The sequence below is a fragment of the Falco biarmicus genome, chromosome 1, assembly GCF_023638135.1.
Source record: "Falco biarmicus isolate bFalBia1 chromosome 1, bFalBia1.pri, whole genome shotgun sequence".
Classification (NCBI taxonomy): domain Eukaryota; kingdom Metazoa; phylum Chordata; class Aves; order Falconiformes; family Falconidae; genus Falco; species Falco biarmicus.
The window spans coordinates 30,818,582-30,844,309 of NC_079288.1; the positions used below are offsets into that span (position 1 = coordinate 30,818,582).

At 45.7% G+C, this 25,728-nt stretch overlaps 1 protein-coding gene across 3 annotated transcripts; it reads left to right on the forward strand.

Moving 5' to 3' along the window:
• The first annotated feature begins 525 nt into the window (after window positions 1-525).
• On the forward strand, window positions 526-25,700 carry RILPL1 (Rab interacting lysosomal protein like 1). 3 transcript variants are annotated; one of them, XM_056341428.1, is made up of 8 exons: window positions 654-1,093; window positions 4,617-4,767; window positions 10,085-10,203; window positions 11,552-11,773; window positions 15,396-15,568; window positions 16,087-16,179; window positions 20,243-20,330; window positions 22,764-25,700. In XM_056341428.1, exons 1-8 carry the CDS (start codon window positions 797-799, stop codon window positions 22,767-22,769), a joined length of 1,149 nt encoding a protein of 382 aa, XP_056197403.1. In that variant the 5' UTR covers window positions 654-796; the 3' UTR covers window positions 22,770-25,700. The 3 variants fall into 3 exon arrangements, with proteins under 3 accessions (XP_056197383.1, XP_056197393.1, XP_056197403.1); XM_056341418.1 differs by lacking the exon at window positions 20,243-20,330 and having other exon boundaries at window positions 578-1,093; XM_056341408.1 differs by lacking the exons at window positions 4,617-4,767; window positions 20,243-20,330 and having other exon boundaries at window positions 526-1,093.
• Window positions 25,701-25,728: the final 28 nt, after the last annotated feature.

Here is a 25,728-nt window from a genome sequence, read left to right on the forward strand (position 1 = left end):
CAGGCATAAAGATGCTCCTGGTCTGCTCTGGCAGAGTGAGGGCCTAAGGACCCTGGCGAGGGGCAAGCCGCTCAGCGACAGACCCTTGCCGCCCTGCGGAATGACTCGTTCAGCCACTGCGGCTGCCTGCAGCCACCTGCCAGCCCTGGTCTGCCCTGCAGCGGGGGACCGACCCCCTTTCGCCCTTCTGTCCCGGTACACAGGTTCTGGCACAGGCGCTTCTCGCGGGTCCCGTGGTGCCGCAGCCGCACCGGTGCGGCCCTGCCGCTGCTGCCAACGCGCTCCGGTGCTGGGTGGCGCCCAGCTGGGACCCCGGACGCTCGGCACGCGTGGGTGCGACTGCCGGCCCCTCCGACCCCCCCGGGCGGCGAAGCCTCGGCCCCGGAGGGCTGGTGCCACGAGCTGAAGCGGCCTGCTGAAGGGAGGCCTGCGGAGCCGCGACCCGCCCCGCGGCGCGCACCGGGGCCGGGGCCGCACCGCACCGGGGCCGCACCGCACCGGGGCAGAGCCCCCCCCCGCCCGCAGCGGGGCCCGGCGGGCATGCGCGGGGCCTGCCCCGTCCCTGCCATTGGCCCCGAGCGGCGGCGCCGCGCCCGCCCCCGCCCCGCTCCCCGCCCGCCGCCCGGCCAAGTTCAAACACCCCCCCGCGCCCCGGCGGCCCGAGTTGCGGGAGTTGCGCGGGGCCGCGGCTCGGGCGAGGCGGCGCCGGGTGCGGAGCAGGGGGCTGCCGGGGGGGCGCCCCGCCGGGACAGCGCCCCGCCGCCGCCTATGAGGGTGCCGCGGGGCCGGGCGAGCCATGGACGGCGGCGGCGGGGCGCCGCCCGCCCTGGAGAAGAACGCGGCGGAGCTGACGGTGATGGACGTCTACGATATCGCCTCGGCCGTGGGGCAGGAGTTCGAGCGGGTGATCGACCAGCACGGCTGCGAGGCCATCGCCCGCCTCATGCCCAAGGTGGTGCGGGTGCTGGAGATCCTGGAGGTGCTGGTGAGCCGCAACCACATCAACCCCGAGATGGAGGAGCTGCGCCTGGAGCTCGACCGCTTGCGCCTGGAGCGGATGGACCGCATCGAGAAGGAGCGGAAGCACCAGAAGGTGCGGGCGGGGGCCGGGGGGCCCCGGGGGGAGAGCGGGACCCCGGGGGGAGAGCGGGACCCCGGCCCCGCCGCCGCGCCGGGGAGAACACAAAGCGGCTGGGGGGGGGCGGGGGCTGCGGAGCCGGGGGGCGCGGCGGGGATGCTGCCCTGGCATCCCTGAGGGTTTGGGGTGTCGTTGGTTGGGTTTTGTTCCCAGCCCTCCTGGAAGTTTCCTTCCTCCTCGCCTTCCTCCACCCCTTCCCCAGTCACTGCTTTTCCTTCCCGTGGTGCCTCGCTGGTTAGGGCTCCTGCTCCATCCCCTCTCCGGACGGCGGGATGGTGCTGCTTCCTGCTAGGCCAGGAAAGGTCACGGACAGTCATGCATTCCTCTCCCCAGAGCTGGGAATGGTTTAGCAGTCCGGTTTTCCTGCCACACTCAGGTAGGCAAGTCATAGGAGAGAGATGGAGAACCAAGCGATTTCAGGGCAGCGTTAGAGCTGAAGAGTAGGAAAGGGTACTCGCCCAGATTCCTGCTCTAACCGCTGATGATGGGATATTGTACCTTGGCTTGATCTGGGGTGACCACAGTGTTCCCTGACCCCACTCCCATGGAAGCCGGAGGCAGAGATCATTTCCCATATCCTGTTACCCTCATGTGGTGGGACAGCACGAGCTGCTCGCTTACTGCAGTGGAAGCAGCAGATCTGCTCTTTAAACCACCCAGATAACTGATTTGAAACAAGTAATGGCACTTGTAGTAAGCGGCTGTGCTAAATCCTCACAGCTGCCTCATGCCATTCCTGCTTGCATGCACAGATTTGGAATAAAGCGGAGACAGGGAAATTCTGGAAGACCTCAGATTCCAAGACGTTGGCTTTAGCTTAAACACATACAAGTTTCATGTTTTAAAAAAAGGGTCATCTAGGGAACTTTGACTTAGTATATGGAAACTCCAGGGTAGTTCCCACAACGTTTTGCAGAGGAAGTCTCAGGGCAGAGTGTCTGAAAAGGTTGGTAGATCGTTAATGTATAAAGCCCTGGTAAGTGCCCAGAGTAGGAAACAGGAATGTGTAGAGAATAGTGCAAGGACATGCAGCAGACCTGTGCCTTTGCCCTTCAAACAGATCTGACGTGGAGGCAAGTGGGCATGCGGCTGTGCTGGTCCCGTACTGTGTCTGGGCCCCCTGCTAGAACCAAATCAGTTTTTCCTGAGCCCGAGCTGCCAGGAGGTTCCTGAAGGCATGTCACCTCTGGGGAGACCTGCCCAAGTCAGACCTCCCCACTGCTTCAGAGGGACAGTCAACCGTAGTTCTTTATCTCGGGTACTTGCAAAATGCTGTTTTGAATACTGGATTGGGCTGGTAGCAGCACAAGGTGATGTTTTGTGTAGGTACTTCTGAAGTTCATATATGTGTAAAAAAAAAAAAAAAAAAAAAAAAAGTGTCCTAAACACATCAACTGCATAGCACTGTGCTTACAGATGCCAACTGATCTCCCTGCCATCTCCCATCTCCACTCTGCCAGCTTCTCTAATAGTCGTGAAGTGGCTCAGGCAGTGTTTAGACAATCCAGGTGATGCTTTGGTGGAAGCATGTTAACAGACAAAATAAAAGTACATGATACATAACATATTTCTTTGATTGAGTACATTCCCAATGCACAAAGTCCCTACAGAACAGTAGTGTCCCATCATCTGTGTTCCAGCGCAAGGGTTTGAAGACTTAACTCTTTCACAGGACAGATGCTGGTAAGCAGAAAAAGCCAGAGGCTGAGAAATAGTTGTGCCCTGAAAGCCTCCAGAGAATCATCCAGACAAGCATTTAGTGGTCCTTGCAAGCATCAGTTTATGAGATTTTAGTACTTAAACTTTACACGTCAATCTGTTTTGCCTGTAAACCTGGCTTAGCACTGCCTGGAGTTTCCTGAGCTGGCTGGCACCTAGTGGTACCTTCTTTCTCTGATACTTCTACTAATGAGGGTTCAGAAGTTAATTTCTGCTGTAATTCATTGGAGTCTTCGATAGCAATAAGTAAGAAAGTTTGCCTCAGCAAACCTTAGCATAGTTGTGTGTTTACAGTGCAGCCGCATGTAAACAATTAGATAGCGTGGGGTTTTGTGTGCCTTCTGTTTTGTTTTTATCAGTATGCCTATAACTGATGAATGTGCTATTTTATTATCTAAAATAGGTCACTGCGTTATTTTAGCTACAGAGTCATAATAGGCAGCATCACTGTAAATAGTCTAGGTATTTGGCAATGTGAGTATTGTGACATTTGCTTTTTTCTCAAGATAAAGAGTTTCAAGCAAAATAGAGGTGATTAGTGAAATTTTCTTTACTTAATAATGAAGTCTGCATAGCTTACACCACCTATGTTATTCATAATCTCTGTGTCATATAGTGTTTTCTGCAAAATTTCTAGCAAGCATTCTAAAAAGTAACAAATGCTGGAATAAAATGGCTTTTGGATCCAAAAGTCAGTAGGAACATGATTTCCCATTATCAGAGCATGCACTCCAAGCAGAAAGCTATCCTTTAATCTCCCAGCAGAGCTTATTTTAGCCTCGCGCTGTGCTTGGCGGGGTTGTTGTCTGAGTGTGGTTTGTTGTTAGGTAGGAAAGGGCCATGCTGGATGAATGTGAAAGTCAGCGAGTGACTCAGCCTGGCTCCAGCCATTTGCAGCTTTTTTTTGTTGGAAGCGCATCCGGGAAAACGGAGCAGAGCATGCCCCCCACTGCAGGAGTGTGGTTTAGGGCAAAGGCTTTCAGAACCGGTAAAGCTGTAAATACAACTGATTTTTCCTTGAGGACTTTCTGCTTTTCTGTCCTGATTTGACCTTTACGGGGATTGGGGACAGCTGCTCTTGACACACTGGGTGTCCTGAAAAATGGGAGTTGTTTTGACTGCTCTCACTGCCACTAGCACAGATGCCACTCGAGACTTTCCATATAGAACAGTCCACAGAAGAAGCAGCATGGGTTTGTCTTGTGTTTACCATGCGGGCTGGGAGCTCTGGGTTTGCTGCGCTGCAGCACGCACTCGTTATTTTACATCTGTGTTTTGTAACAGAAATTTAGACTGGAGGTGCTGCTCTTTCAGAATGAGCATGCCTAACGCTGGCTCCCCTGGCACACGCTGTCTGATGTTTCTGGGGCGTTTATAACGGCCTCTGCAGCTGCTTCCTGGGATGCAGGAGGTAATTGTGGCTCACGTTTGGTTATCTTGTCTAACGCAGCAGTCCCCTTACTCTGGTTCTCATAAGGAGCCATCCTTTGGGTAACTTGCACGTCAAAAATGTTCACATCAGGAATTGTCTCCTCGTGTGCTTACCTTCAGCATATAGCAAAAGGAGGCTGTGATAGCTGGTACCTCCATGCTGGCCTTAGAAATGTAGAACTCTTCTAAGAAATTCAAAGTGGTCTCATTTAATTGTTTTCTCTAAGAATCATAGTAGGATTGCTATGAGTTTGATCTGTAAATAGTCCAGTCAAAGACTCTTACTGTGTTTAAAAATATAAATGTGTTGTCCCGGTCTGCCCTTTAGGAATTAGAACTGGTGGAGGATGTCTGGAGAGGGGAAGCACAGGACCTTCTTACCCAAATTGCACAGCTGCAGGAGGAGAATAAACAACTGATGACAAACTTGTCTCACAAAGACATTAATTTCACAGAAGAGGAATTTCAGAAGCATGAAGGCAAGTTTGATACTTCAAGTTCAGTACTTGCTTTTGTTATAAAAAGCAATACTTTATCAAAATATTTTGACTGGATATTCTGGCTTTTTTCCTATAGAATAATGCAGGTCTGGATTTTGGGGGATTGTTTGGTGGGTTTTTTTTTTTACCTGAATAGAAAATTCTGCATACATGATGACACTGAAGACTTAAGAGGTGGGGGTAGGAGGGAAAGAAAAGCCATTCTTAAGCCCTCCTTATGTTTTCCAATACAAGTGGAATAATCCATTCAGCAATATTTATTTCACACTGTTATGCACAAAAATAGGTGCAACTGTTGATCTATTCAGGATAAGTGCTTGTAAAGCAGCAAATCAAGATTTCTTTGTCTGAATTATGTCAGTCCACCATATGGAGATATTCTAGGATAATATAATTATATTCTCCTAGCATAGGAGAGGCTGGTTTTACTTGGTTTACCTGCCTTTAGGGTTCCCTCACTTGTTTGGGATTTATTCTAAATTGGCTATGAGTGAAGAGATTTATAATCCAGGGAGTGGGTGAATTCTAGAGTTGAAACAAGCAATTTGTGGGCAACTTCTTTCTTGAGGCAGAAGTTGGAATCTTGTATCTTGAGCTTCAAGTACAGGTTGCCATCCTCAGCTCACCCACAGCTCAGCAAGCAGCTCCTTTCCCAAGAGCAGGGGCAGATGAAGAGGTATCTGTTTGCTCCACAGTTCACAGTGCATAATTTGAGGCTGCTGGGTGCCAACTCCATTTCGTGATGCTTTGCTGGGGTTTAAGCTGAGGAGTTTAAAAAAAATGACCGTACAGCTTTGGGGATGAGGCAGCCTTGAGCTAAGAGATGGGGCGAGCAGCTGAGAGTGGTAACAGCATCACTCCAGCAGTAAGGTATGCCTGTGATGGTGAGTCAGTCTGGAAGTCGGTGGCTTTCTGAACTATTTGTACATGAACAGGACTCTGGTCCACTGCTTCAAGCCACAGCACCACTTTCATGATCTGTTCTGATTTGCGCTGAAGTCCTGGCTCCTTCCAAAGGCTTAGCATCCTGTGTGTAGCGTGCAAAGTCACTGCCCAGTCTGAAAACCAGACCACACAGCTAAGCCATTACAGCTCTCCAGTAAAGCATTAGGAGCAAAGGGATATCCTTCTCCAGACAGGTAAGCTGGGATTAAATTGAGGCTTGCTGTAGCTGGATGAAACTGTCCAACCTCACAGAAGTTGCACTTGCTTTCTCCCAGAGGCTGAGTACTGCTGACTTGCCCTGGGAGGAGTATAATGAAATCTTCAAAAAGTAAAAATTGTTAAACCTCTCAAGATCATTTTCTAAAAACAAATGCAGCACCTTCAATTTAGGAGTCAATGGCAAAGAAGTAGCTCAACATTGGCCTTGCACACTCTATGCAAAACTTCAGAATGGCAGTGATGAGTCATGGACTGTGAAGACTATGACATAAAGAACCAGCTTCTCCTTTGTTTTCTCTTCTGGTTTATTTGTTGTTGTGTTGTTTTTTTTTACTTCCAGTGGGTATCTACTGCAGATCATGTGCTTGTATTTAAATATAGCTGTACTCTTCACAAGCAAATGCCAGGCATACTTTTCATGTTATTTTTACTGTGTCTACCAAAGTATAACAACACAAACAAAACCCATAAAGCTGTTCCAGAGATCACATTCTGGGATCATTGATATTCTTTGGCCCAAATCATCAGTTTAAGTCAAAACATATTAGTTTATAGCAAGCCCATCGTATTATTGGGACCTGTTATATCAAACCCAACTGTTTTCCTTTCAGGAAATTTTGTCATTAATGACTGGGGATAGATGTGTCTCATGACTTATTTGGTTAGTGTCAAAAAGCAGTCATGCTGTTTTTTTCAGTCTCCATCACTTGATCTGATATGTGGTTTTCAAGCTAAATACTTTGTTAGCTGGACTAACTTTGACCAGATTCCAGTCTCCGTATCAGCACAATTTAGTATTGTGATCATGTCTCCCCTTAGCGGCTAGCCCCTGGGATTAACAGCTCGCTGCTTACTCACCAGACAGTTAAAGGAGTTATTTTTAGCACAGGCAACAGAGGCCAGTGATTTGGGTGTGCAAGACTCTGAGATTCAGTCCTTGCCAATTAATAGTCACGTCAGAGTTTACAGAGCCATGCTTTAGCATATTGAATGTGTTTGTGAGAGGAGCAGAGGCAATCCTGCTTAAACAGGAGTGTTCTGCACAGAGGGTCTGCAGCACTGCCGAGAGTCTGAGCAGAGCAGGATTCGTGTGAAAGGGTGTGTGGCAGAATGCAAAATACACGGGAGGAGTTAAAGATGAGTCTACAACATCCATTAACGCTACTCCTCCCAAGCTCAAACCCAGCGCTGCTTGATGGTGCTGTCTGATTGGAATATCCTAGTAAAATGCCACAAGGAAACTTGACCCAACATGTGTCAAACAGGACAGACAGGCTGCTGAGGGGAGCTGCTACCTCTGGCTGTGGTAATACAGACAAGCAGCAGGATGGCAACAGTTGTGTGAACCCCTTTTGCTGCTGAGGAACCTACAGTTCTCTTTCAAAAGTGGAGGCAAACTTCTGTTCTACGTCTTTGGCCAGTGGTGTAGTGCCACAGGCCCTGGCTGGCCCTTGGGCCTGCCATGATAGATGTATAAACACAACAGTAAAGAGGTCCCTAAACATAAAGGATGTTTTTTTTGTTGTTTTGGGTGGTTTTTTTAGCTGCTTTCCTTTCTCTTGCCCAAACAATGCTATGATCACAGCAGTCCACAGGAAGCTGCTCATAGGATGTGCCCAGGAAGCCAGCTGGGTGTGCCCTTTAAGATCTTGGAGTTATTAGAGTTTTAATCCTTTAGAGATAATTACTTTACATTTAGGGCGCTTAATGATTTCCTTCTCCCCTTTGCCAATGCCTGAGGAAATGGAAGAGGATGTGACTGTTTCATGAACACTTCCCACCTTTCCTTTCCCCTCCTCTTGAAATAAAAATGATAACGTGGTGATCTGTGCACACAATTGAAGTCTTTCAGGTTCATCGAATGTTAGGGAGAAAAATGAGCACAGTGGGAGGAAAAGCAGTCAGCACTGAAATGGTACTTTATTCTTTAAATAGCACCTGCTATGTAGAGATCTCAAAACATCTCACAAGTACTAATGAATATAGCTGCACTCACTATTCCTAGCTCCTACTGGGGTGAAACCACCAGTCTAAAGTTTCACTGCAGTCCCTCTGTACTTCAAAGTAAAGTTTTCGGGTTTTTTTGTTTTTAAATACAGCCGATGTTTTAGGCCCCAGCCCAGAGACTGGCTACAGAGGGTGGATCCAGAAGCCTGTAGCGAGATTTGTGGATGCGGTGATGTATTAAACCTGCATGATGACAGGAAAGCGTGAATCTTTTAGAAGAGTTCAGTAGCAGTATGTGTCAGCGTCTGTTTGTCCTCCCTGGTGGGTATGAGCTGTTACCAGCGAAGAAGCCTGCAAAGAACTGGAACCTGGAGCAGAGAGATGATAAAGAGCAGGGTCCAGAAACAGAGCAGGCAAACTTACCACAGAATTAAAAGAGATGCAAATGTAATACTAGAATGTGAACACCATGTCATGCTCAGCTCTTTTCTGGGGTTTGATGGGAATGTGTCCTCTGAACCAGATTCCCGGCCAGCCGTGATCACCAGTCCTTTTCCCTGCAGAGCCTGTTCTGTGCTGTACTGTAACTCTGGTCCTTTAGCAATGAGCGGTTGGAACTGCTGTTCCCCCTGTTTGCAGTGGTATGCTTTTTATGGCTGCCTGGGAGCCCACAGCTGCTGCAGGAGTGCACGTGCACCAGAGTTACTCTCGTTCTCTCAGGTTGGTCTTGCTGTACCGTGTGATCCATAGGTTCAAGCTGTAGGTGATCCATAAGGTGGAATTCCTAAAGGCATGCAGCCTACATTCTCTTATGGGAGCAACTGTGGGCTTCTCTGGTGAGGGAAGAACATCACCGTAAAGCCTGAGCTGATATTGAAGTAGAGATTTGACTGGCTGGATACATTTTATGTGTATGCAGCATATTTCTGATGTGGGAACTGGTTTTCCAGCTGCCCCGGAGGGATGGGTGAATTATCACCACTCGCAGTTTGTAAATGGAGGAAGCTGAGGACCCACAAAACTAAGTACTTTGCCAAAGGTAATAGAGCAAGACAGCAGCAGACCCTAGATTTCAGCTCCTTCTTGAACTGGACTTCGGCCAGGGCAGCCACACTCTGCCCTGGTCACAGGCTTTCATCTTCCAGCCATTGTATGGGGTCTTGTGGAACGTGATTGTACGTGATAGTTTAGGACTGTCAGACTGCACGTCTCTCTGCAGTTACCAGGCAGAGTTAGTGTAGCAGATTTATTATCTCACCGACTTAAATCATCTGGTCTGTGTTTGCTCTGAAGAGCCCATCACTGCAGTGCCAGTTCCTGATTATCTCCGTAACGGCATAATATAATGGAAGAATGCCTCCTGTATTGTGATTTATGACGTTTCCCAATGATTTGTTGGTCAGATTTCAGGTTAATCTAATCCTTTATTTTCAAACAGGATCAATGTTGGATTCTTGGCAATGTTCCAAACATCTTTCACAAGTGGAATTCCATGTAGTAATTTTTCTCTGAAGTACAGTTATTCTAAATATGAATTATCACACAACAGGATGGGGAAAGGGCTGCAAAACATGAGGAGAAAATACATGACCATAATATAGACTACATTTCTGTTCTAGATTCAGGGTGGGGGCACCCTCTGAAGGTCCTGCTTTCTCTCCCTTTCACCCAACACAGAACTGGGTTTCAGCATAAAATCATTCTAGTCCAGCGCACCGCAGCTAGTTTGGATCCAGATGCAGTCCACAATAGTGACATGTTGTTTAAATCTTGCTGAGGATCCAGACCATCTTTTTTTACAATTTTCACAGGGTCTTGGCCAGCTGATTCTACAGATTAGCGTGCAGATAACCAAGCTCCCTGGGGCATAGTGCGAACACTGGTGTAAAACTACTGAGGCAGCAAGATGTAGCAGTGTCACTCCACTGTCATAAATGTCTCTGTGGACTGTTGCTTCCTTTTTAAAGGACTTTCTGTGCAGTGGCCTTACAGAGTGGATTGTGTCATCTATGTTCCCTGTTACCCTTGAAGTAACCTTTAAAGCATCTTCCAACAGCTTCTTTGTAATTCTATCAGCAGCCAAGTTCCAGAGTCTTTACCTAAATATTTCTTACTGTTATTGTTCTCAGTCTCTGCAGCTCCTGATTGTCCTTAGGTTTTCTTCTGTGTTCTTTTTTTTAACCAGGAATGTCAGAGAGAGAGCGACAAGTCATGAAGAAGCTGAAGGAAGTGGTAGATAAACAGAGGGATGAAATCAGAGCAAAGGACCGGGAACTTGGACTTAAAAATGAGGACGTAGAGGCTGTAAGTGGCTCTTAGTCTTCCTGTTTCTCTTCTTTCTCGCCCATATTTCTGCAGCCTAGTTTCAAGTTAATGCAGAATTTGTAGGCAATGCCAGATTATTAGTCCAGTAACTGAAGTGTGTGTAAGTGTGGAGTGTCCAGAATGAGTAGGCAGTCTTCAGCACAGACACCCCCCCTCTGCTGCATTCCGAAGGACCAGGCACACTTGGAACGTGGCTGGAAATGTGGCTGGAAACCAGTGTAACAGGAGAGGAAGATGGGGGAAGGACAGGTTGGTTGGTTGGTTTCCTTAAAGACCTGATACCTCTCCCCTTCGTGGGAACTAGAGAGGGAACTGTCTCTCGCTTCTTGAACCTCTCTCTGCTTTGACAGTGCAAACTTCCTCAGCAGCCCCACGCCTCACCCCACCCGGAGATCCCTGCTGTGGGTGAGCAGGCTACTGGATGTTTTATGTGTATTCTCGGCAGAGTTTGGCAGCAGGGGCTCCACGCATGCAGTCCCACACCAGGGATGCAGGATGGATCCCTCTTTGCATGGGAAGAGAGTAGGAAGAAGGGGCCTGAGCCCAGCCCGGGTCACTTTCACCAGCAGTGCACAGAAGGTCACTGAGGGGATCGGTGGACCTGGGGACCACAGCACAAGAGATCCACCCGGGTTTAGTCTTAGATGAATCACAGACTCCACTGTGACTCTGGGAATCACGTGATGTCTTGGTTTTTTCTGTTTCAGGAGGAATGACCTCCTTACCCATCTCCTGCTTCCCATCCTCACGCTGCCTCATCTCCTTAGGCCGTAGGGCTTTCCTGGTGCTAGTGAGGGCCAGGCAAGCGCCTCTGGCAGGTGCTGTGGTCCTTCAAATTGGTGTCTAGCAGGTCACATCCTGTCATACGAGAGAGCCAAGAGCTCAGAGCAAATACAATATAAACTGAATGCTAAGGATTCCTCTGCCCTGGCTTTCTCTCTGCTGCGCTGGGTTAAGATTTGGTTTGGAATCCCATAAGCTGCCCTATCCTTGAAGTTTGCTTTTTTGAAACACAGTATCACAAGTGATGGATTATCTTTTAGATGGAGAATTCCCTGTGCCAGGGGAAAAATGCCTCTTTACTCTAGAAACCAATTACATTTTGGTGACTGCAACTGTAATAGATAATTAGATATTAAAAAAAACTAATCTGGGAGTGAAGAGGGGGGAGAATTTTCCAGAATAAATTCAACACAATTTCCTTTGAATGAATTCAAAGGAACCCACTACTTTTTCTTTAATATGATGTTTGGGACTTAGCCATCGTGGCTGAAGGCTGAATGGATGCCGACCTGTAGCATTGATATTCTGCATCGATATTTTGCAGCTTCAGCAGCAACAGAACAGGTTAATGAAAATTAACCATGACCTGCGGCACCGGATCACCGTTGTTGAGGCTCAGGGGAAGGCGCTGATTGAGCAGAAGGTGGAGTTAGAAGCATATCTGCAAACCAAGGAGCAGGAGATGGGCAACCTGCGAGCAGAGCTGGGGAAACTGAGGGAAAAACTGCAGGGTGAGGACAGCCAGAATGGGGAGGAGGAAGTAAAGGTAAGAGGCACCTTAAATCACTTCTTAAACAGCCTTTTAAAAAGCTTTGGACTTCATACCAAGTACCTCTTCTTTGGATAAATGTGGTTGGCACACATCAGAGGCAACGATGGGACTTGAGGACATCTTGTGTTCAGGTGTGACACACAGGGAGCAGTGTCACTCGTTGCTCTGTGTCAGGGAAGGCCCCGTTAGGGCAGAGTGGCAGCACAAGATAGCAGTGGCATATCTGCATCAGAGAACAGCTCTCCACTTAGACTTGGCTACCCATCATACGTCCTAGGGAGTGTAACCTTTGGGTTCTGCGCTAGGCTGCAGAATTTGCCAGACATCAGAACAAATCATTGCCTCAAAAGAGTGTGTTCTATTAAAGACATCGTGAAGCAATCCAGAATCTGTGGAGTATCGGCTGTTAGTTTTTACTGGAGGCAGGTAGTGTTTCGGTAGTGCTGTATTACTATGTTTGGCTTCATTTTGTTTGTACACATCAGCCCCTTCCCCCAAAGGAAAACAAACAGATCCCTTAAACAGTCAGGGTTTTCCAAAAGATAAACGGCTGACGAAGAGCTGAAGCTTTGCTGGGTACACAACTAAGTGAGCCCTACCAGGTCCCAGGTGGCATGTGAACAACAGTAGAAAGGAAATGGTGTCAGAAGTGGTCCCAGAGGCAGTGCAGAACTCTGCACGCTTGGTCCTTGCAGTGCTAATGGCACATTCAATCTGTCAGGACTAAGCTGGTCTATTGCTGCCAGATCAACATACAAATATTTGAAGGCACCTTTCAGAGGAACCAACTCTGGCCTTATTTCCACTTTTGCTTTCTGTTGGAATTTGTGAAGCGTTACTGGCAGAGATGTTCCTGAAATGGTACTGCTTGCTTACTCAAGTACTTGCAGGAAGGGGCAAAGTGACAATCTGCAAATTGAGCTGGTGCTGAGATCAGAGCAGTAGGAACACAAACTTGAGGGGAGCTTCCTGAGAAAAGGGTGCATCTCTGATCTGTTACATCCTTTAGTTCTCCATATGGTTCCTATTATTTTTCTTTGTGCATAGGACACTACTTCTGTCTTACTAAAGCAAATGTGCTGTACTTCCCTTTCCTAATAGCTCTTAAAGAGTAAAAAAAAAAAAAAAAGGGGGGGTGTGTCATGATATGGAAGAACTTAGAGGAGCACTATCATATAGAGCTGTTTGGCTGGATGTGCTGGTAAGAGCTCCAGTACCAGGTAGCGTTGTCAATGCCTGGTAGACTGCAGCAGCGAGTGAAACATCCAATTCACTTGCAGTAGGCAGGAACGTACATCAAGAAGCAGAGGCAAAGGCTGATAGGGTACCCCGGTCCCCCCTGGATTGCGACAGCCAGTGTTGTATTAACATGTCACTGCTGAATTGGGCACGCACTGTATTAATAATGAAAAGGATTATTTCATTGCTGTTAATTCAGCCAGGACACCCAGCTTTGTAAATGGGGCTGTGGAGCCTCGGCCTAGAGCCAGTAGGAGTGAAAGTGTTTTCAGTCTCTGGAGAGAAAGGATGCATTCTTTACCTCTCTCTAACTCATCAGTTCCACGGGAATGGCGCTTCTTCTAATTAGAGCCATTCCCCGCTCCCTTTGCCAGGTTGATGGTTAGACAGGAATTGCAGTGGCAAGCAGAAAGCTAGAATAGCTGCATGCTCTGGAATGGACATTGCTTGTTGGCTTCAGTCAAATACATATGCATTGGCTGCAGGCTGCTTAGTCTCTGCTGATTTCAGCAACATCTAGCAAAAAGACCTTGTTTGGGGCAAATATACAACCAAAAGAAAAGAGGCATCAGCTCAGACGCTAATTTAGAGGCGTGAAGAAAAGTGTGTTTGGGTAATTTCCTTTGAACCTCTTGTTAGGTTGCATCAATCTTTATTTATTGTAGTCTGTGTAAATAAATGCATTTGGATGAACAGGGGTGAATCAAACAAGAGGACAGGTGAGCACTGTTTTGCTGCTTTGTCTTTGCAGGGCAAGGGCTGCAATCCCTGCTGTAGAAACTGGTATTGCACCAAGCGTAGCCCAGCCAAGTTTAACCTGAAATCACGTAACAATAGATAGAAAAACTGTCACAAAGACATGAGCTTAAAAGAGGGTAGGATAAGGCTTACAAAAATGGACTTTAAGAATTTCAGTACTTGGTTCCTCAAATTTCCAGCTTGCATCCTAGCGAGGCATCACTGCAGCACAGGAGGTCTGAGACTGATCCTTACTAGAAGGGCAGGTGGCTGACCTGGCTGCTGGCATCTCTGATTTCATTAGCTGACCTCTAGTGAGTCCTTGCAAAAAGCATTGCATTTCAAATGTACTTTGCTACATTTCAAATGTACTTTGCTGGAACAGAGCACCCTGCATTTATTTGTATTGTTCAGAATCCTGCAGACCTCTAAAGGCTTGCAGTTGCTTTTCAGCGTCTTGCTTCTGAGTTCCCTTCCCAGAAGCTTGTGATGGCCATTAACTTGCCCTCAGCTCTGTGCTGAGTGGAACAACAGTAGAGGACCTGAATGATGATCTTGGTGTGTGGTGTTTCTACGGACCATGTTTTCACAAGCAGTTAGGGCCAAATAGTTCTGTGCAAGTGCTAGAGTCTACCTGGCTGGCAGGAAGCGCTCCCACAGGCCTGGGACTCTGACAGTGTGCCTAGCGTGCAAGGTCTGGCTCATTGGGAGCCGCAGGAGCTGGGTGGTGGGAGAGAAATTCCTCCAAGCTTCCAGTGAACTCTGCTCAGAGGAAAAGAAGAGACAAGGGCACACGTGTATAAATGCCTCATCTAGCATGCATCTGCAGTTTTCTTCTGCTTTGTGGCTGGATACTGGTACTAATGGCAATCCTGCTTTTTTAATAAAGGCATTAAAGGGGTATAAATTAAATCTCCACTTGATATGTTTACATCCAAAGGAGCCATCTCTCTGTGGGAGGAGCTGGAAGGAACTGTCATGATCTTTGCTACGCAGTTTTTTCAGTGTTTATATAAAAGGCCGATGTTTGATTTACCCCATTTGTTAGAAGTACGAATTCCTTAAACTGGCTTGTTTATCAAACATTGGACTATACCTTTTCAGTGGACTTCCTGGCAGTCTGAATTCCACAGGAATTTCTCCACAAAAAGACTTTATCACCTATAAGGCAGCTCAGGTTAGACCCTGTGTTCAGAAACAACTGGTGCTTGTTTTCCCGAACATGTAACTCTAGGAAAGATTCCTGTGAGCGCAGGGCTTCGACTGTAGGTCACTACACCTAGGTCTTCCTCATTTGTGAGCTTCCCCCAAACCCCAGGTGAAGAGAGGTGAAACAGAGCTCAGATCACCTTTCAGCAACTTGCCACGGTTTCACCAGCCCTGTGTGTGTCATCGCCAACCTGTGCACAGGAAAGAACAAAGAGATCAGATCACTGAGCTGTTCTTGCTGCTGAGTGTCTTTTAACATGGAAAAACAAACGCCTTGTACATTTTTTTTCCTCTTAAAATTGCTGTGTGTCTCTTAAAAGAGGATTTAATAGTGCTGAAAGGAAGAGGTTGGGAACTAGATTGATAAATACTTCAAACTTCTGAGACATGCACTTGCGTGGTCAATTTATACGCCCATTTCACTTCCTAGAGAGAGCCAAACAATGATGACTGCCTCTCAGAGTCTGAAAAGATGGCAATGGACTTAAAAGATCCGAATCGTCCAAGATTCACCTTGCAGGAGCTCCGGGATGTCCTTCACGAGAGGAATGAATTGAAATCTAAAGTGTTTTTACTTCAAGAGGAGCTTTTATATTACAAAAGGTAAGTTAGATCTCCTCTCCTGTTGCATGCTATACACAGAGGAGCCAAAGGGCAGGTCTAGAAACAATAAATATGCTCTTACATAGCGTCCAACAACTTACATTTCTGCAAAGGCTTAAAGTAGAGATTGCAAACATGCAGCGTTAGTTTTAATCTGGTTCCTCAAAATTGAGAAAAACGATGCCCTTCCTGAACTCCTAGGTTCCCCCTGAATTTTAGAAAGATTACAAACATTTAATACTTTTGGACTTCAGATATAACAGAAAAATGTAGAATTTTTATCTAATGCATGCCTCTTCTCCCTCTCCTTGTCACAATGGGAAGAAAATATTGAAAGGAGACCCAGTTCTAGGTGCTGTCCCTTGGCTGACAGAAAAACCTGCCATTGATTTCAGTGAGCTTTGAACAGATCTTTTTGCATTTCTTCATTGACAGAACTACCTCAGATAGAATTTTAAAACTTGAAGTGTTTCTATGGCTTGGGAGGAGAATGTTAATTATCTTTTCTTTCTTTCAAGTGAGGAGACAGAAGAAGAAACAAGATCCCCTCAACCTACGCCCATAATTCAGTCAAAACCCTCAACTCAGCCTGAATCTGGAATCAAACGACTGTAAGTAGAATATTTTCTAAGGATACTGGATATAGTCTGCAAATACTACATGTTTCTTATGGGTAGGACAATTTTAAAGAATTTAAAAATTAAGATAACCACATTCCTAATGTATGTGGGAGAGACACTGATGGAGCACTTGACAGGTATCAAGAAGGAGCAGTTGGCTTTGGGCAAAACTTTTGCCTAGATCTGGGACAACTTTCAGTCTCGGGTTATTTCCTGTGGTGCCTTTTGCTCCCTACGTGCAGATGTACTCCCTACTCCATGTGCGTGTTTATGGGCCACACTGGTACGCCCAAGAAGCCTAATGTTTCCTTCTTAAGTACACTATTCAGGCTAACAAAAAGAGCACGTGTTGAAACGTTTTATTGTAGCTGGTATGAGCTGAGGAGCTCTTAAGCCCAGACACCTGATCTTCCTAGAGAGCTTTCCTGTCTGGGCCACGTAATCATACTCCAAAGGGAGGTGCTACTAATTGTGGTCATATCCAGAGCACTGCTCAGCCTGTCCTGCGTGCCCCAAACTGAAAGTCAGTGCTGGATCTCTGTGTGCAAGGATTATAGGAACAATTCTCCTGTTCAAGTGCAAATCTCAGTTCCTTAACACACATATCCTAAGGGGCTGGGGTGTCAAAAACCATTGGCCCCCAAGTCACGCTCAGAAGATGTGTAAAGAGTGTTGTTTACAAGCAAAACCAGCAGTTGGGCGCGGAGAGCACGGTTTCCCCATGACTCTCTGTGCCTATTTCCCCGTTGACCTAAGCCTTTAGACCCTGGCTTGCGTTACGTGTACAGCACAAAAACCTTTGGTTTGCTGAACAGATTTGCAGCTGGAGAGGATGGCTCTAAAGAACCCCACCTTCTGGTGAAGTATTTAATGTTGCTGTCTGAAAGCTAAGCTTACTGTCAGAGGTGTGCATTTGCTAGTGTATCACTTCATTATAAAATCACAGTGTTAGCCAACCAATCTGTCTATTGAAGCTCTCTCCTTGTAAATTTATTTATACCAAATTAAGTCTTGTAACCTTACAGCAAGTCTTTGGATTTTTGTGATACCGGAAGCTTAACTTTTTAAACCGCATAAATTATTTTGGAACAGTCATTTGCTTCCACATGAAAAGCTCTCCTATCTTGTCCCCATGTCCATAACCTTCAGTCCTTGTTTAATAATAGCAGCAGCCCTGTGAGAGTAAGTTCCATCGGAAGATCTGGACTGATCCAAAACACCATAAAGTCAGGAGGGCACTTTTGGTTATTTTCAGTAAACTCCAGCTTCTGTCTCTGCTGCTTTGTTTCCTGAGAGAACCCTTTCTCTCACATGACAGGAAAATACACTTTGAGTTTGGACTTAAGTTTTCGTTCTGCAACTGTGATGACAATAATAATAATATCTCCACTGTAAAGCTGCTTTTTGCTTTTAAGTTTATTTTAGTACTTTGTGGTGAGGGATGGCTGGTTTTGGCTTATGCAGTTTGTGTTGACTGCAGGTTCCGCACTTGATTTATGAAGCAAAGGCAGCATAAAAATGTAAATCGATGTTGTAAGACAGAGCACGTGCTGACAAGGTGTTAGCTTTGACTCTGCCTTCTGCATACACGCGTAAGCAGCACGGGGAGCCACGGCAGGAGGCACAGAAGTGTTTCCAACCAGTTATCGTAGTGTTTTCTTCCTCGGTTATTTTTATTAGTGAAAACCCGTTGAGCATCAGACCGTTCAATCAATGCACATTTTCAGACACCTGTCTAATCTTTCTGTTTCTCAGACTCTGTATTAAATTCATGTAACTAAAACTGCACGCAACAAAACATAAAATTATGTTGTTTTGGCCCCTGCCAGAAAAGGCAAGTCCTCTTCTGCCAGACAGTGGAAGCACGTATCGAGCTTGCTGTTAAGATGAAATTTCTTTAGCTGTCATGCTCTGTCCCCGGGTTTCTTTCTGCTCTCTCTTCACCTAGCCATCATATTAAATACGGGAAAATAAAACCGTCTACTTAGGTAACCCGGAGGATGGTAATAGTTTTCAAGTTTGTCTTATTCTTGCAGCCTGTCATGACAGGATTTGTCCAGTGTGGGTTTATTTTCTTTCTCTCCTCCTCTGTGTGTGTGTGTGTGTTTGTCAACAGTGCACTTGTAGATGGGCTTTAAAAAAACAGGAAATTTCACTGCTGGGCAGCACAAAGAACCCAAGCACAGCATCTGTTCTGTCCTGTTACAACAGCCCTCCCACCCCAGCTGCAGTCCCCGCCCGCTGCGAGCCATCTCCAGAGCTCCCTTCTCCCCATCCCAGGCAGGGTGCTGTCAGCGCCTCTGATATGGCTCCCTGGGAGACTCTCCATACCTAGCGATGGGACGACAACTTGTAAGGCTGGTATCTGCGTGCAGAGTGCCTTTACACATGAAAGCAGGATTGCTTTTCCCTCCATTTCAGACTTTTTCTCCTGATGAAACAAAAAGCTGAAGTACAAAAATAGAACAGTGTTGCTATCCTCTCCAGAGTTTTATGCTTGCCTCTGTAATGTGCCCTTTTTTCCTTGACCACACAGTATCTCAGGAATGAGACATGTATGTGTAGCCTGTGCCATCTAAGATGTGCTGAAGTGATTCTGTGCGGCATCCCCACAAAGAAAGGAAAACCAAAGTTATTTTCAACTCCCCAGGTTTGTGTGTTTGGGGCAAACGCTTAACTGAGTTCTGATCTCAGACGGATTTGATTTCTGCATTTGTCCCTACCACATCACATGTCAGAATTTTGATGAAATAATGTAACCAGGAGGCTTTACTGAGGAGGAAAAGCACAAGGATTAAAAATGCTCCCTCTGTTTTGAACAGAAAACACCCTTTTGTTTTCTCTTTAAGGATACGTGCTTGTTTGCCACTGATGTAATGCCTGAAACAGCCATAAGTTTTCTTCCTATTCTTGCAGTCTACAAAAGCTGGTGTGTCTGTGTCATTTCTGCAGCTCACAGACAGTGCCACAATGCATAAAAATAGAACTGCTAGCTACTGCTAATGATACAATGTTTGCTTGTTTGTTTTCATTTTTAATCTAAGAATAGCAGTTAGAGTGACTTGTGTTGGGGAGAGCTGCATTTGGTCACAAGTGAAATGTCTCTCATGATTTCAACTTAATCTTTAATTGACATTAGTCCACAGTTCAAAAAAATATTTGGCACAAGGGAGAACCTCTGAGGAGAACCCTTAGAAAAACAGAGGGTGTTCCAGGTATGGATTGAAGGTGTGTTGGCAGGTTTGTGTGGGGCTGGCTGGGCACGGAGCACCTACCCACGTGCTCTCGACCTCTTAAGTTGCATGAATTGTATAATGCGTAGTGAAAGTGCTGAACTCTTACAAGGAAACAGTCTTGCTGCTAGCCAGCTAGAAAGCCTTTCTGCTAGAGTAGCTGCAAGGTTTCAAATCAGTATTCAGCTGCCTGCAGCTGGCATCTTTCTGCATGTGAAGCAACGCAGGTTCTTTGGGAACAGATACACAGGCCCTTTAACCGAGCAGCTTGCATAGGAGGTTATTTCAATATTTCACCTGCGATACTGTTTTTTAACTTGAAACTCTCAACCGTAACATCTGTAAAATCTTTAACTGTAGTGCTGGTCCTGTCTAACCCTGTTTTCTGTGCAGATATCCAGTAGTGACAGCAGAGTCCTGTTTTGTATTTCTTAACATGCACCTTCATCCTTCATTTCATTGTGTATGTGCCTGTTTGTCTCTCGGGAAGAAAAATGTGCACTCTGCTCTGCATTGCTAGAGGTGGTAAAACCTTGATGAAATCCAACCCAGATTGCAGGCTGCCTCACAACAGAAAAGTGGTATCTTTTAGAAATTCAAAAGCAATTTAAACTGTTACCATGACTGCTTTTTCTGAATAAAGAGTTTTTCACTGAGGAGAGCTGTCTTGGGTGATGCAGATCCACCTCTCCCTGTAACGTGTCCTGTGGTAATTCAGAGTAACCCCATGTACCATGTTTGCCTCTTTTCTTTTTAATGGAATGCTTTTTCTTTCCCTTGCTCCAGTCTTATCTCTTCTGTGTCTGTACTTTCCTGACCAGGATCTTTACAGCCATAATGCCCATGGTAGCAGCTGGATTGATTCCAGACGATCCCACATTGCAGCCAATAAGAAGACTTGTGTCCCTTGTAGGATTTTTTTTTTTTTAAATGTTTGGTACCGTGGTTTCCTTTTGCATGACCCTGTGTTAACACGCACTGCTGGTTGCATTCTCATCGGCTGCCTGTGGGATCACAGAAGAACAACGTGCCAATCAGAATGACCAGTCAGTACACAACTCATTGTAGTCCTCCATGCTCATCCTCAAGTACTGACATTTTATCACCTTTTGCCTTAATGTTACTGTGCTAAACCAATCATTACTCTGTAGAAAATTGTTGCAATATGCGGTTTTAACCAGCATCTGTTAATTTTGCTTACTAAGTGTGCCAATTCACACCGATGCTTTTTAAGAAACCCATGTCATTCTAATGACTTGTTACAAATCAGTTAGACTTACAGAATGTAATGGCTGATATCTACATTAATTTCCAGTGTTAGTTATAGGCTGTTGTTTCCATGTCTTTCTATCGATGCACTGTATATTTTGTCTCTAATTATGTATTTTGTAATTGAGTATACTCTCAATCAACTCTATCATCCTATTCTTGTCTGTCCTTGGAAGACCTACTGATAATTATTAATGCAAAGTCATTTTGCATTAGAACTGCTGTTTTAGCGATCTTTCTATTTACAGCAGCAACACAATATTTAAATTCCTATCCTCTCCACACAGACATGCTTTTCCCAAACATCATCCATGAGTTTTCTAGGATAATAACAATTTTCATTGTTTCAGAAGGAATTTTAAAAGCCTAAGCCCTCTGCTTTGTGTAGAGATTTTTTACAAACATATTTTTCTCTTAGATTCATGATAAAGTGAAAAATTACCGAACTCTGACATTTGAAACTTCCTGCGTAAATACAGCAGTCCTTTGTGGGGACTTCAGGACAGTAAAGCCTGATGATGCAGGGCCAGACATGCTTAGCAGAAAGTCTTGGTGATTAGACACTTCTTTTAGCAGCTGGAATTGGATCCAGCCCTGAAAAGACATAGCATATGTGTGTGAATTTATGAGCTCCTGTGATGAAGGCAGTAGAAAAGTGTGAGGCTAATTAAGTGCAAAAGACTACTTTCATTATTAAGGCTGCACATTTGAAGCCAGGAAATGCAAAAGTTCAGGTCCTGCTAGCAACATTGGTTATCTGGCATGGCACTTGCGTGGCTTTTTTTATCACTTTTTAGTCAAGAAGTAATTATTCTTGATATTCTCAATATTCTTAATAATGATCATCATGCTTACCTGCACATATGCTAGGATATATTTTCAGGAAAGCTGCCTCAAACCTCATCTGACACTCAAATACAGCCTCCTATGTGACTAGAGACATCGAAGGCACAACTTCCTGCTCCGCACAAGGCGGCTTCGACCTCGGGATCATGGTACTGAGGGGAGACTTAAGGCAGCGTGGGTGGCGGAAGGATGGGGCATGGACATAGGGTCAGGTTTATGCCCCAGATGATAAATATTCCATCACCTGTCAAAGTTGAATTTATATTTGCATAATCTTTTACTGTGGAAGCCTTTAGCAGTTCCTGTCCTAGAGCACAACTGCATTGTGCTTGGTACTGTGCAGAACACTGTTAAAACCGAAAGGGTGTGCAGCCAATTCAAACCCTTGCTAGCTGGAACCACAACTTTTGCATTTCTCAGCAGACCTAAACACTGCACTAACACCTCTGGTACTGAACTCGTGACAATCATTGAATTTGCCTAATCAAGTAACGTCCTCCTATACAAAATAAAATGATACTAAGGATTTTTCCAACTGTATATTTTTAGCTGTGCTGTCAGCTGGCAATTTGTTGTTGTATTAAATGGCTGTTGGTTCATGTACGTCATTATCTCAGAGCACCCAAGCCGTGTGACAGGAAATGATGTGCACGCTTGTGTGCATTTGTTCAGCCTTCATCCTGCAAACTCTTATGCACATATGTGCATTTATTCATTTATTCAAATTTATTATTAATCAAGCCTATGTATGAAAATCTGTACACTTGGAAAAAACATGGAGGCTTATTTTTCATATGAACTTCCCTGCTGACACCCTTAAAAACATTTTCTATTTCTGCTTTATGGTAAATTATATGGATTTAATGCCAAAGATACCACTTTACTTATGCCAAGAAACTAACCTGTATCGTGTTGCTTCTGTATCTCAGGGCTGGGGAAGGGGAATATACATCTAAAATGAGACCTGCACCTTGTAGAGTCAACAGCATTTAGAGCTTATTTGAAGCTTCCATAGCCAAACCGCTTGAGATCGCAATGACTTCATCTCTAATAACATTTTGACATGCACTCCCATCAGGCTTCACTGCCTTGATTTTCGCAGATGCAGATTTTTTTGCTCTGTGTTTTGTTGTGCTGTGTATCGTGTCGGGTGTTTGAAGTGTTTTCAGGATGATAAACAGTCTTCTTTCTTTTCCCTCCCCTCCCTTACTCCTCCCTTCCTGGAAGGTTTAGTTTCTTCTCCCGTGATAAGAAACGTATGCAGGCGTCACAGAAAAATGTCCACTTCCAGGATACTTTCGGAGAATGGTCAAATTCAAATAAAGATGACTCCTACACTGAACAAGGACAAGAAGCCCTGCAGCACCTGTGACTAAAACCTTGAGGCGTTCAGTTTACCATAGTAGATCTCGACAGTCTAGTAAGAAGAAGCTTCTGTAAACAAATCTGGCAGCTCATCACTTTTGTTTGCCTTGCACACCTCTGGTTGTGTTTCAGATGTACTCTTCCAAAGGGATCCCTCACCGTTTACTTGGTGACTGTTGGCTGGAAACAGAATCCAAGCTTTGTAGTAACAGTCGCTGATACCCTGGGACACCGAAGCTTCTAGATGACTTTTTTGTGCTGAATAACAAGTCTATGGTCTTGTTCTTGCATTAACTACAGTAACACAAGCTTCTTTAAACCAAAAAAAAAAGGACCTGTGCCATTATTAGAAGTTTGTTTGCAGTGTACAATATCTAGTGGCAAAGACTCTTTTACCTTGTTTGTTAACACTATCGGTTGTTTGCTTTTTATTTCTGTAAGAATTTTTTTTAAGAGGGATACGACAGCTGGCCACTCTCCCTGGCAGGTCATAGCGCTGCTGTGTCCTGTCAGGTTCAGCTGGCACCTGCATTTTGCAGAGTAACCCCTTGGAAATCCACCAGATACAAATTGATAAACTGGAGTAGCCTTGAGAGGGACAGTGAGTATAAATTTCCCTTGCTGCTTATAGTGCCTAAAGCATGAAAAAACCGATGTACGAGGTGAGCGTGCCTTGCATTTTGCCATGAGTTCTGCAGTAGTAATGGAAAACAAATTGCTTACAAGGAGGAATTCTAACACTTGAAGTTTTTCCTTCTTACTAGGGACTTCCCCTGCTACAGCAGCAGGCAGCAGCTGTGGGGGAATTGGATCTCTTTCCCACAGACAGGTTTTTAATTAAGTCACGCTCCACTTTTCAGTCTAGGTAAGACTGCCTCACTTCAGAGTGAAAGACATCCTGAACTAGCTGACATGAACTATTTTAACTGACTGAGGGATGACCCCAGCTCAAAACATTTTCTCTGACTAGCCTGAACACTACTTGGGCAGAGCGGATGAATTTTATCTGTGTGGGCTGCTCTGCTGGCGTTGGTCGATGTTTGGGGAGCCCGCAGTTACAGGGGCTTAACTGCCAGCTGAACTGCCGGGCGGTGTGGTTGGGGTCTGCTTTGCAATCGAGCTTGCGAGACCCTTGGATCTGACTGAGGTTGTACTTAGAAAAACCACAAAACACTAAACCCAGACAACATAACTGTTGCGTACAGCCCGGTGTCAGCACGCACCCTGCCTCTGCACTACATGCTCCACAAAGGCACCCGGCCAGGCCGGAGAGGGCAAGCGCAGCTGCTTGGGAGATGGGTGCGGAGGTCTGTGTGACCTGTGTGCTGGGAGAGTCCGTGCCGGAGCACCACGCTGCTGGTGAGGAGCATCTCATTGTGGCAAGGCTGTAGGCAACTGCTGCACGTGTGGCTTAGCATGGGGGGCTGTGAGCTGCCACCAGGCACCTTACCCCCAGCAACGACATCTGCTCTGTGAAGAGCCTCCTCTCTGGAGAGGCACTAAGAACAGGCTGGCGTAAAGCTCCAGCTACCCCAGGTACTGAACGCAGGAGGAGGTCCTGAAGCAATCCTAGATGAGAGCGAGCCAGAGGGTTTAGTGCAGGCCGGTTGTTTTTAATACAGGGTGATCCGAGACTCTGGAATGCGTATGAGCAGCAAAGGGTGCTTAGCCCATCTATAGTGACACTGTGCCAGGAAAGCATTCTTTGCAGCGGTGGGCTGAGTGCTGCTCTGCTCCCGACTGTAACTGTGCTTCGTTTTGAACATGGACCTTCCGCCTGTTCTAGGTGAAGTGTTTACTGTGCCCCCCGGTGTCGCTGCAGTTTGGGGTGGGGGGGATACGTGGCCTTACATGTAAGACATCTGCATCTCGAATAGTGACGGTAGCGTCTGGTGCTGGTATTAGGCAGGTAAGCTTCTGCCTGGATACATTTTGGTAACATATCAAGTTTTATGCTTAGAGAAAGTTGTATTCATGAAACCTCCACTTCCCACCTTGTGTGAAAAGTAATTCTGAAATGGGGGGGGGAGTGTCTTATTGATACTTAAGTTGCTAAGATCTTGATTCCACTTCCATACTAGAAAAAAAAAGTACACTACGTTTGTATCAGGTGGTTACCTTAAATCATGAACGATGCCCGTCGAGTCTCTCCCTAGCTTAGTTTACACTCGTTTGGCACATTTAGAAGAGATGCAGTGATCAGAAACAATGCAAGAATGCAGCAGATGCACGGCCTGAATAAGCACATCACTTATGAAATCAGCTGAGAGCAATGAACTGGGATAATAGAAATACACAGACTGAACTGTTTTTCCCCAGCACCTAAGCCAGTGTATCACAAAGGATGTGCCCTGGCCTGGTGCATGTAAAGCTTGTCCCTATGGTGAGCTATTGTTGGGTCAGATCTTCAAACAATGGCACTAAGCAGTACAACCTTCCCCCACTCATCTCCGTAGCCCATTACCTCAAAAATCTAATTAGTTCCTCCTGACCTGCTAGCATTAACCTCTTCGCTCTCATGTTTGAAATGCTGAGTTTACATACTCCAAGTGCCATCGGAATGGATGGCATGTAGGGAAGAGTATGAAAAGATTTGAAGATCTGTCATGTGTTGTTTCTCAATATTCAAGTAAAATCTGCTTTTAGAAAAGGCGCCAGGTAAGGGGCGTAACAATCCTGTCTGCAAAGCGCAGGATCACTGATGGTTTTTGGGGTTGGTTGTTTTGGTTTTGTTTTTTTTTTTTCGGTTGGGCAGTAAATCATTTTAACAGTTTAATAAATATTTCTGAAAAACAAGTATTTCTGCAAGACTTGTGTCTTTTTTTTT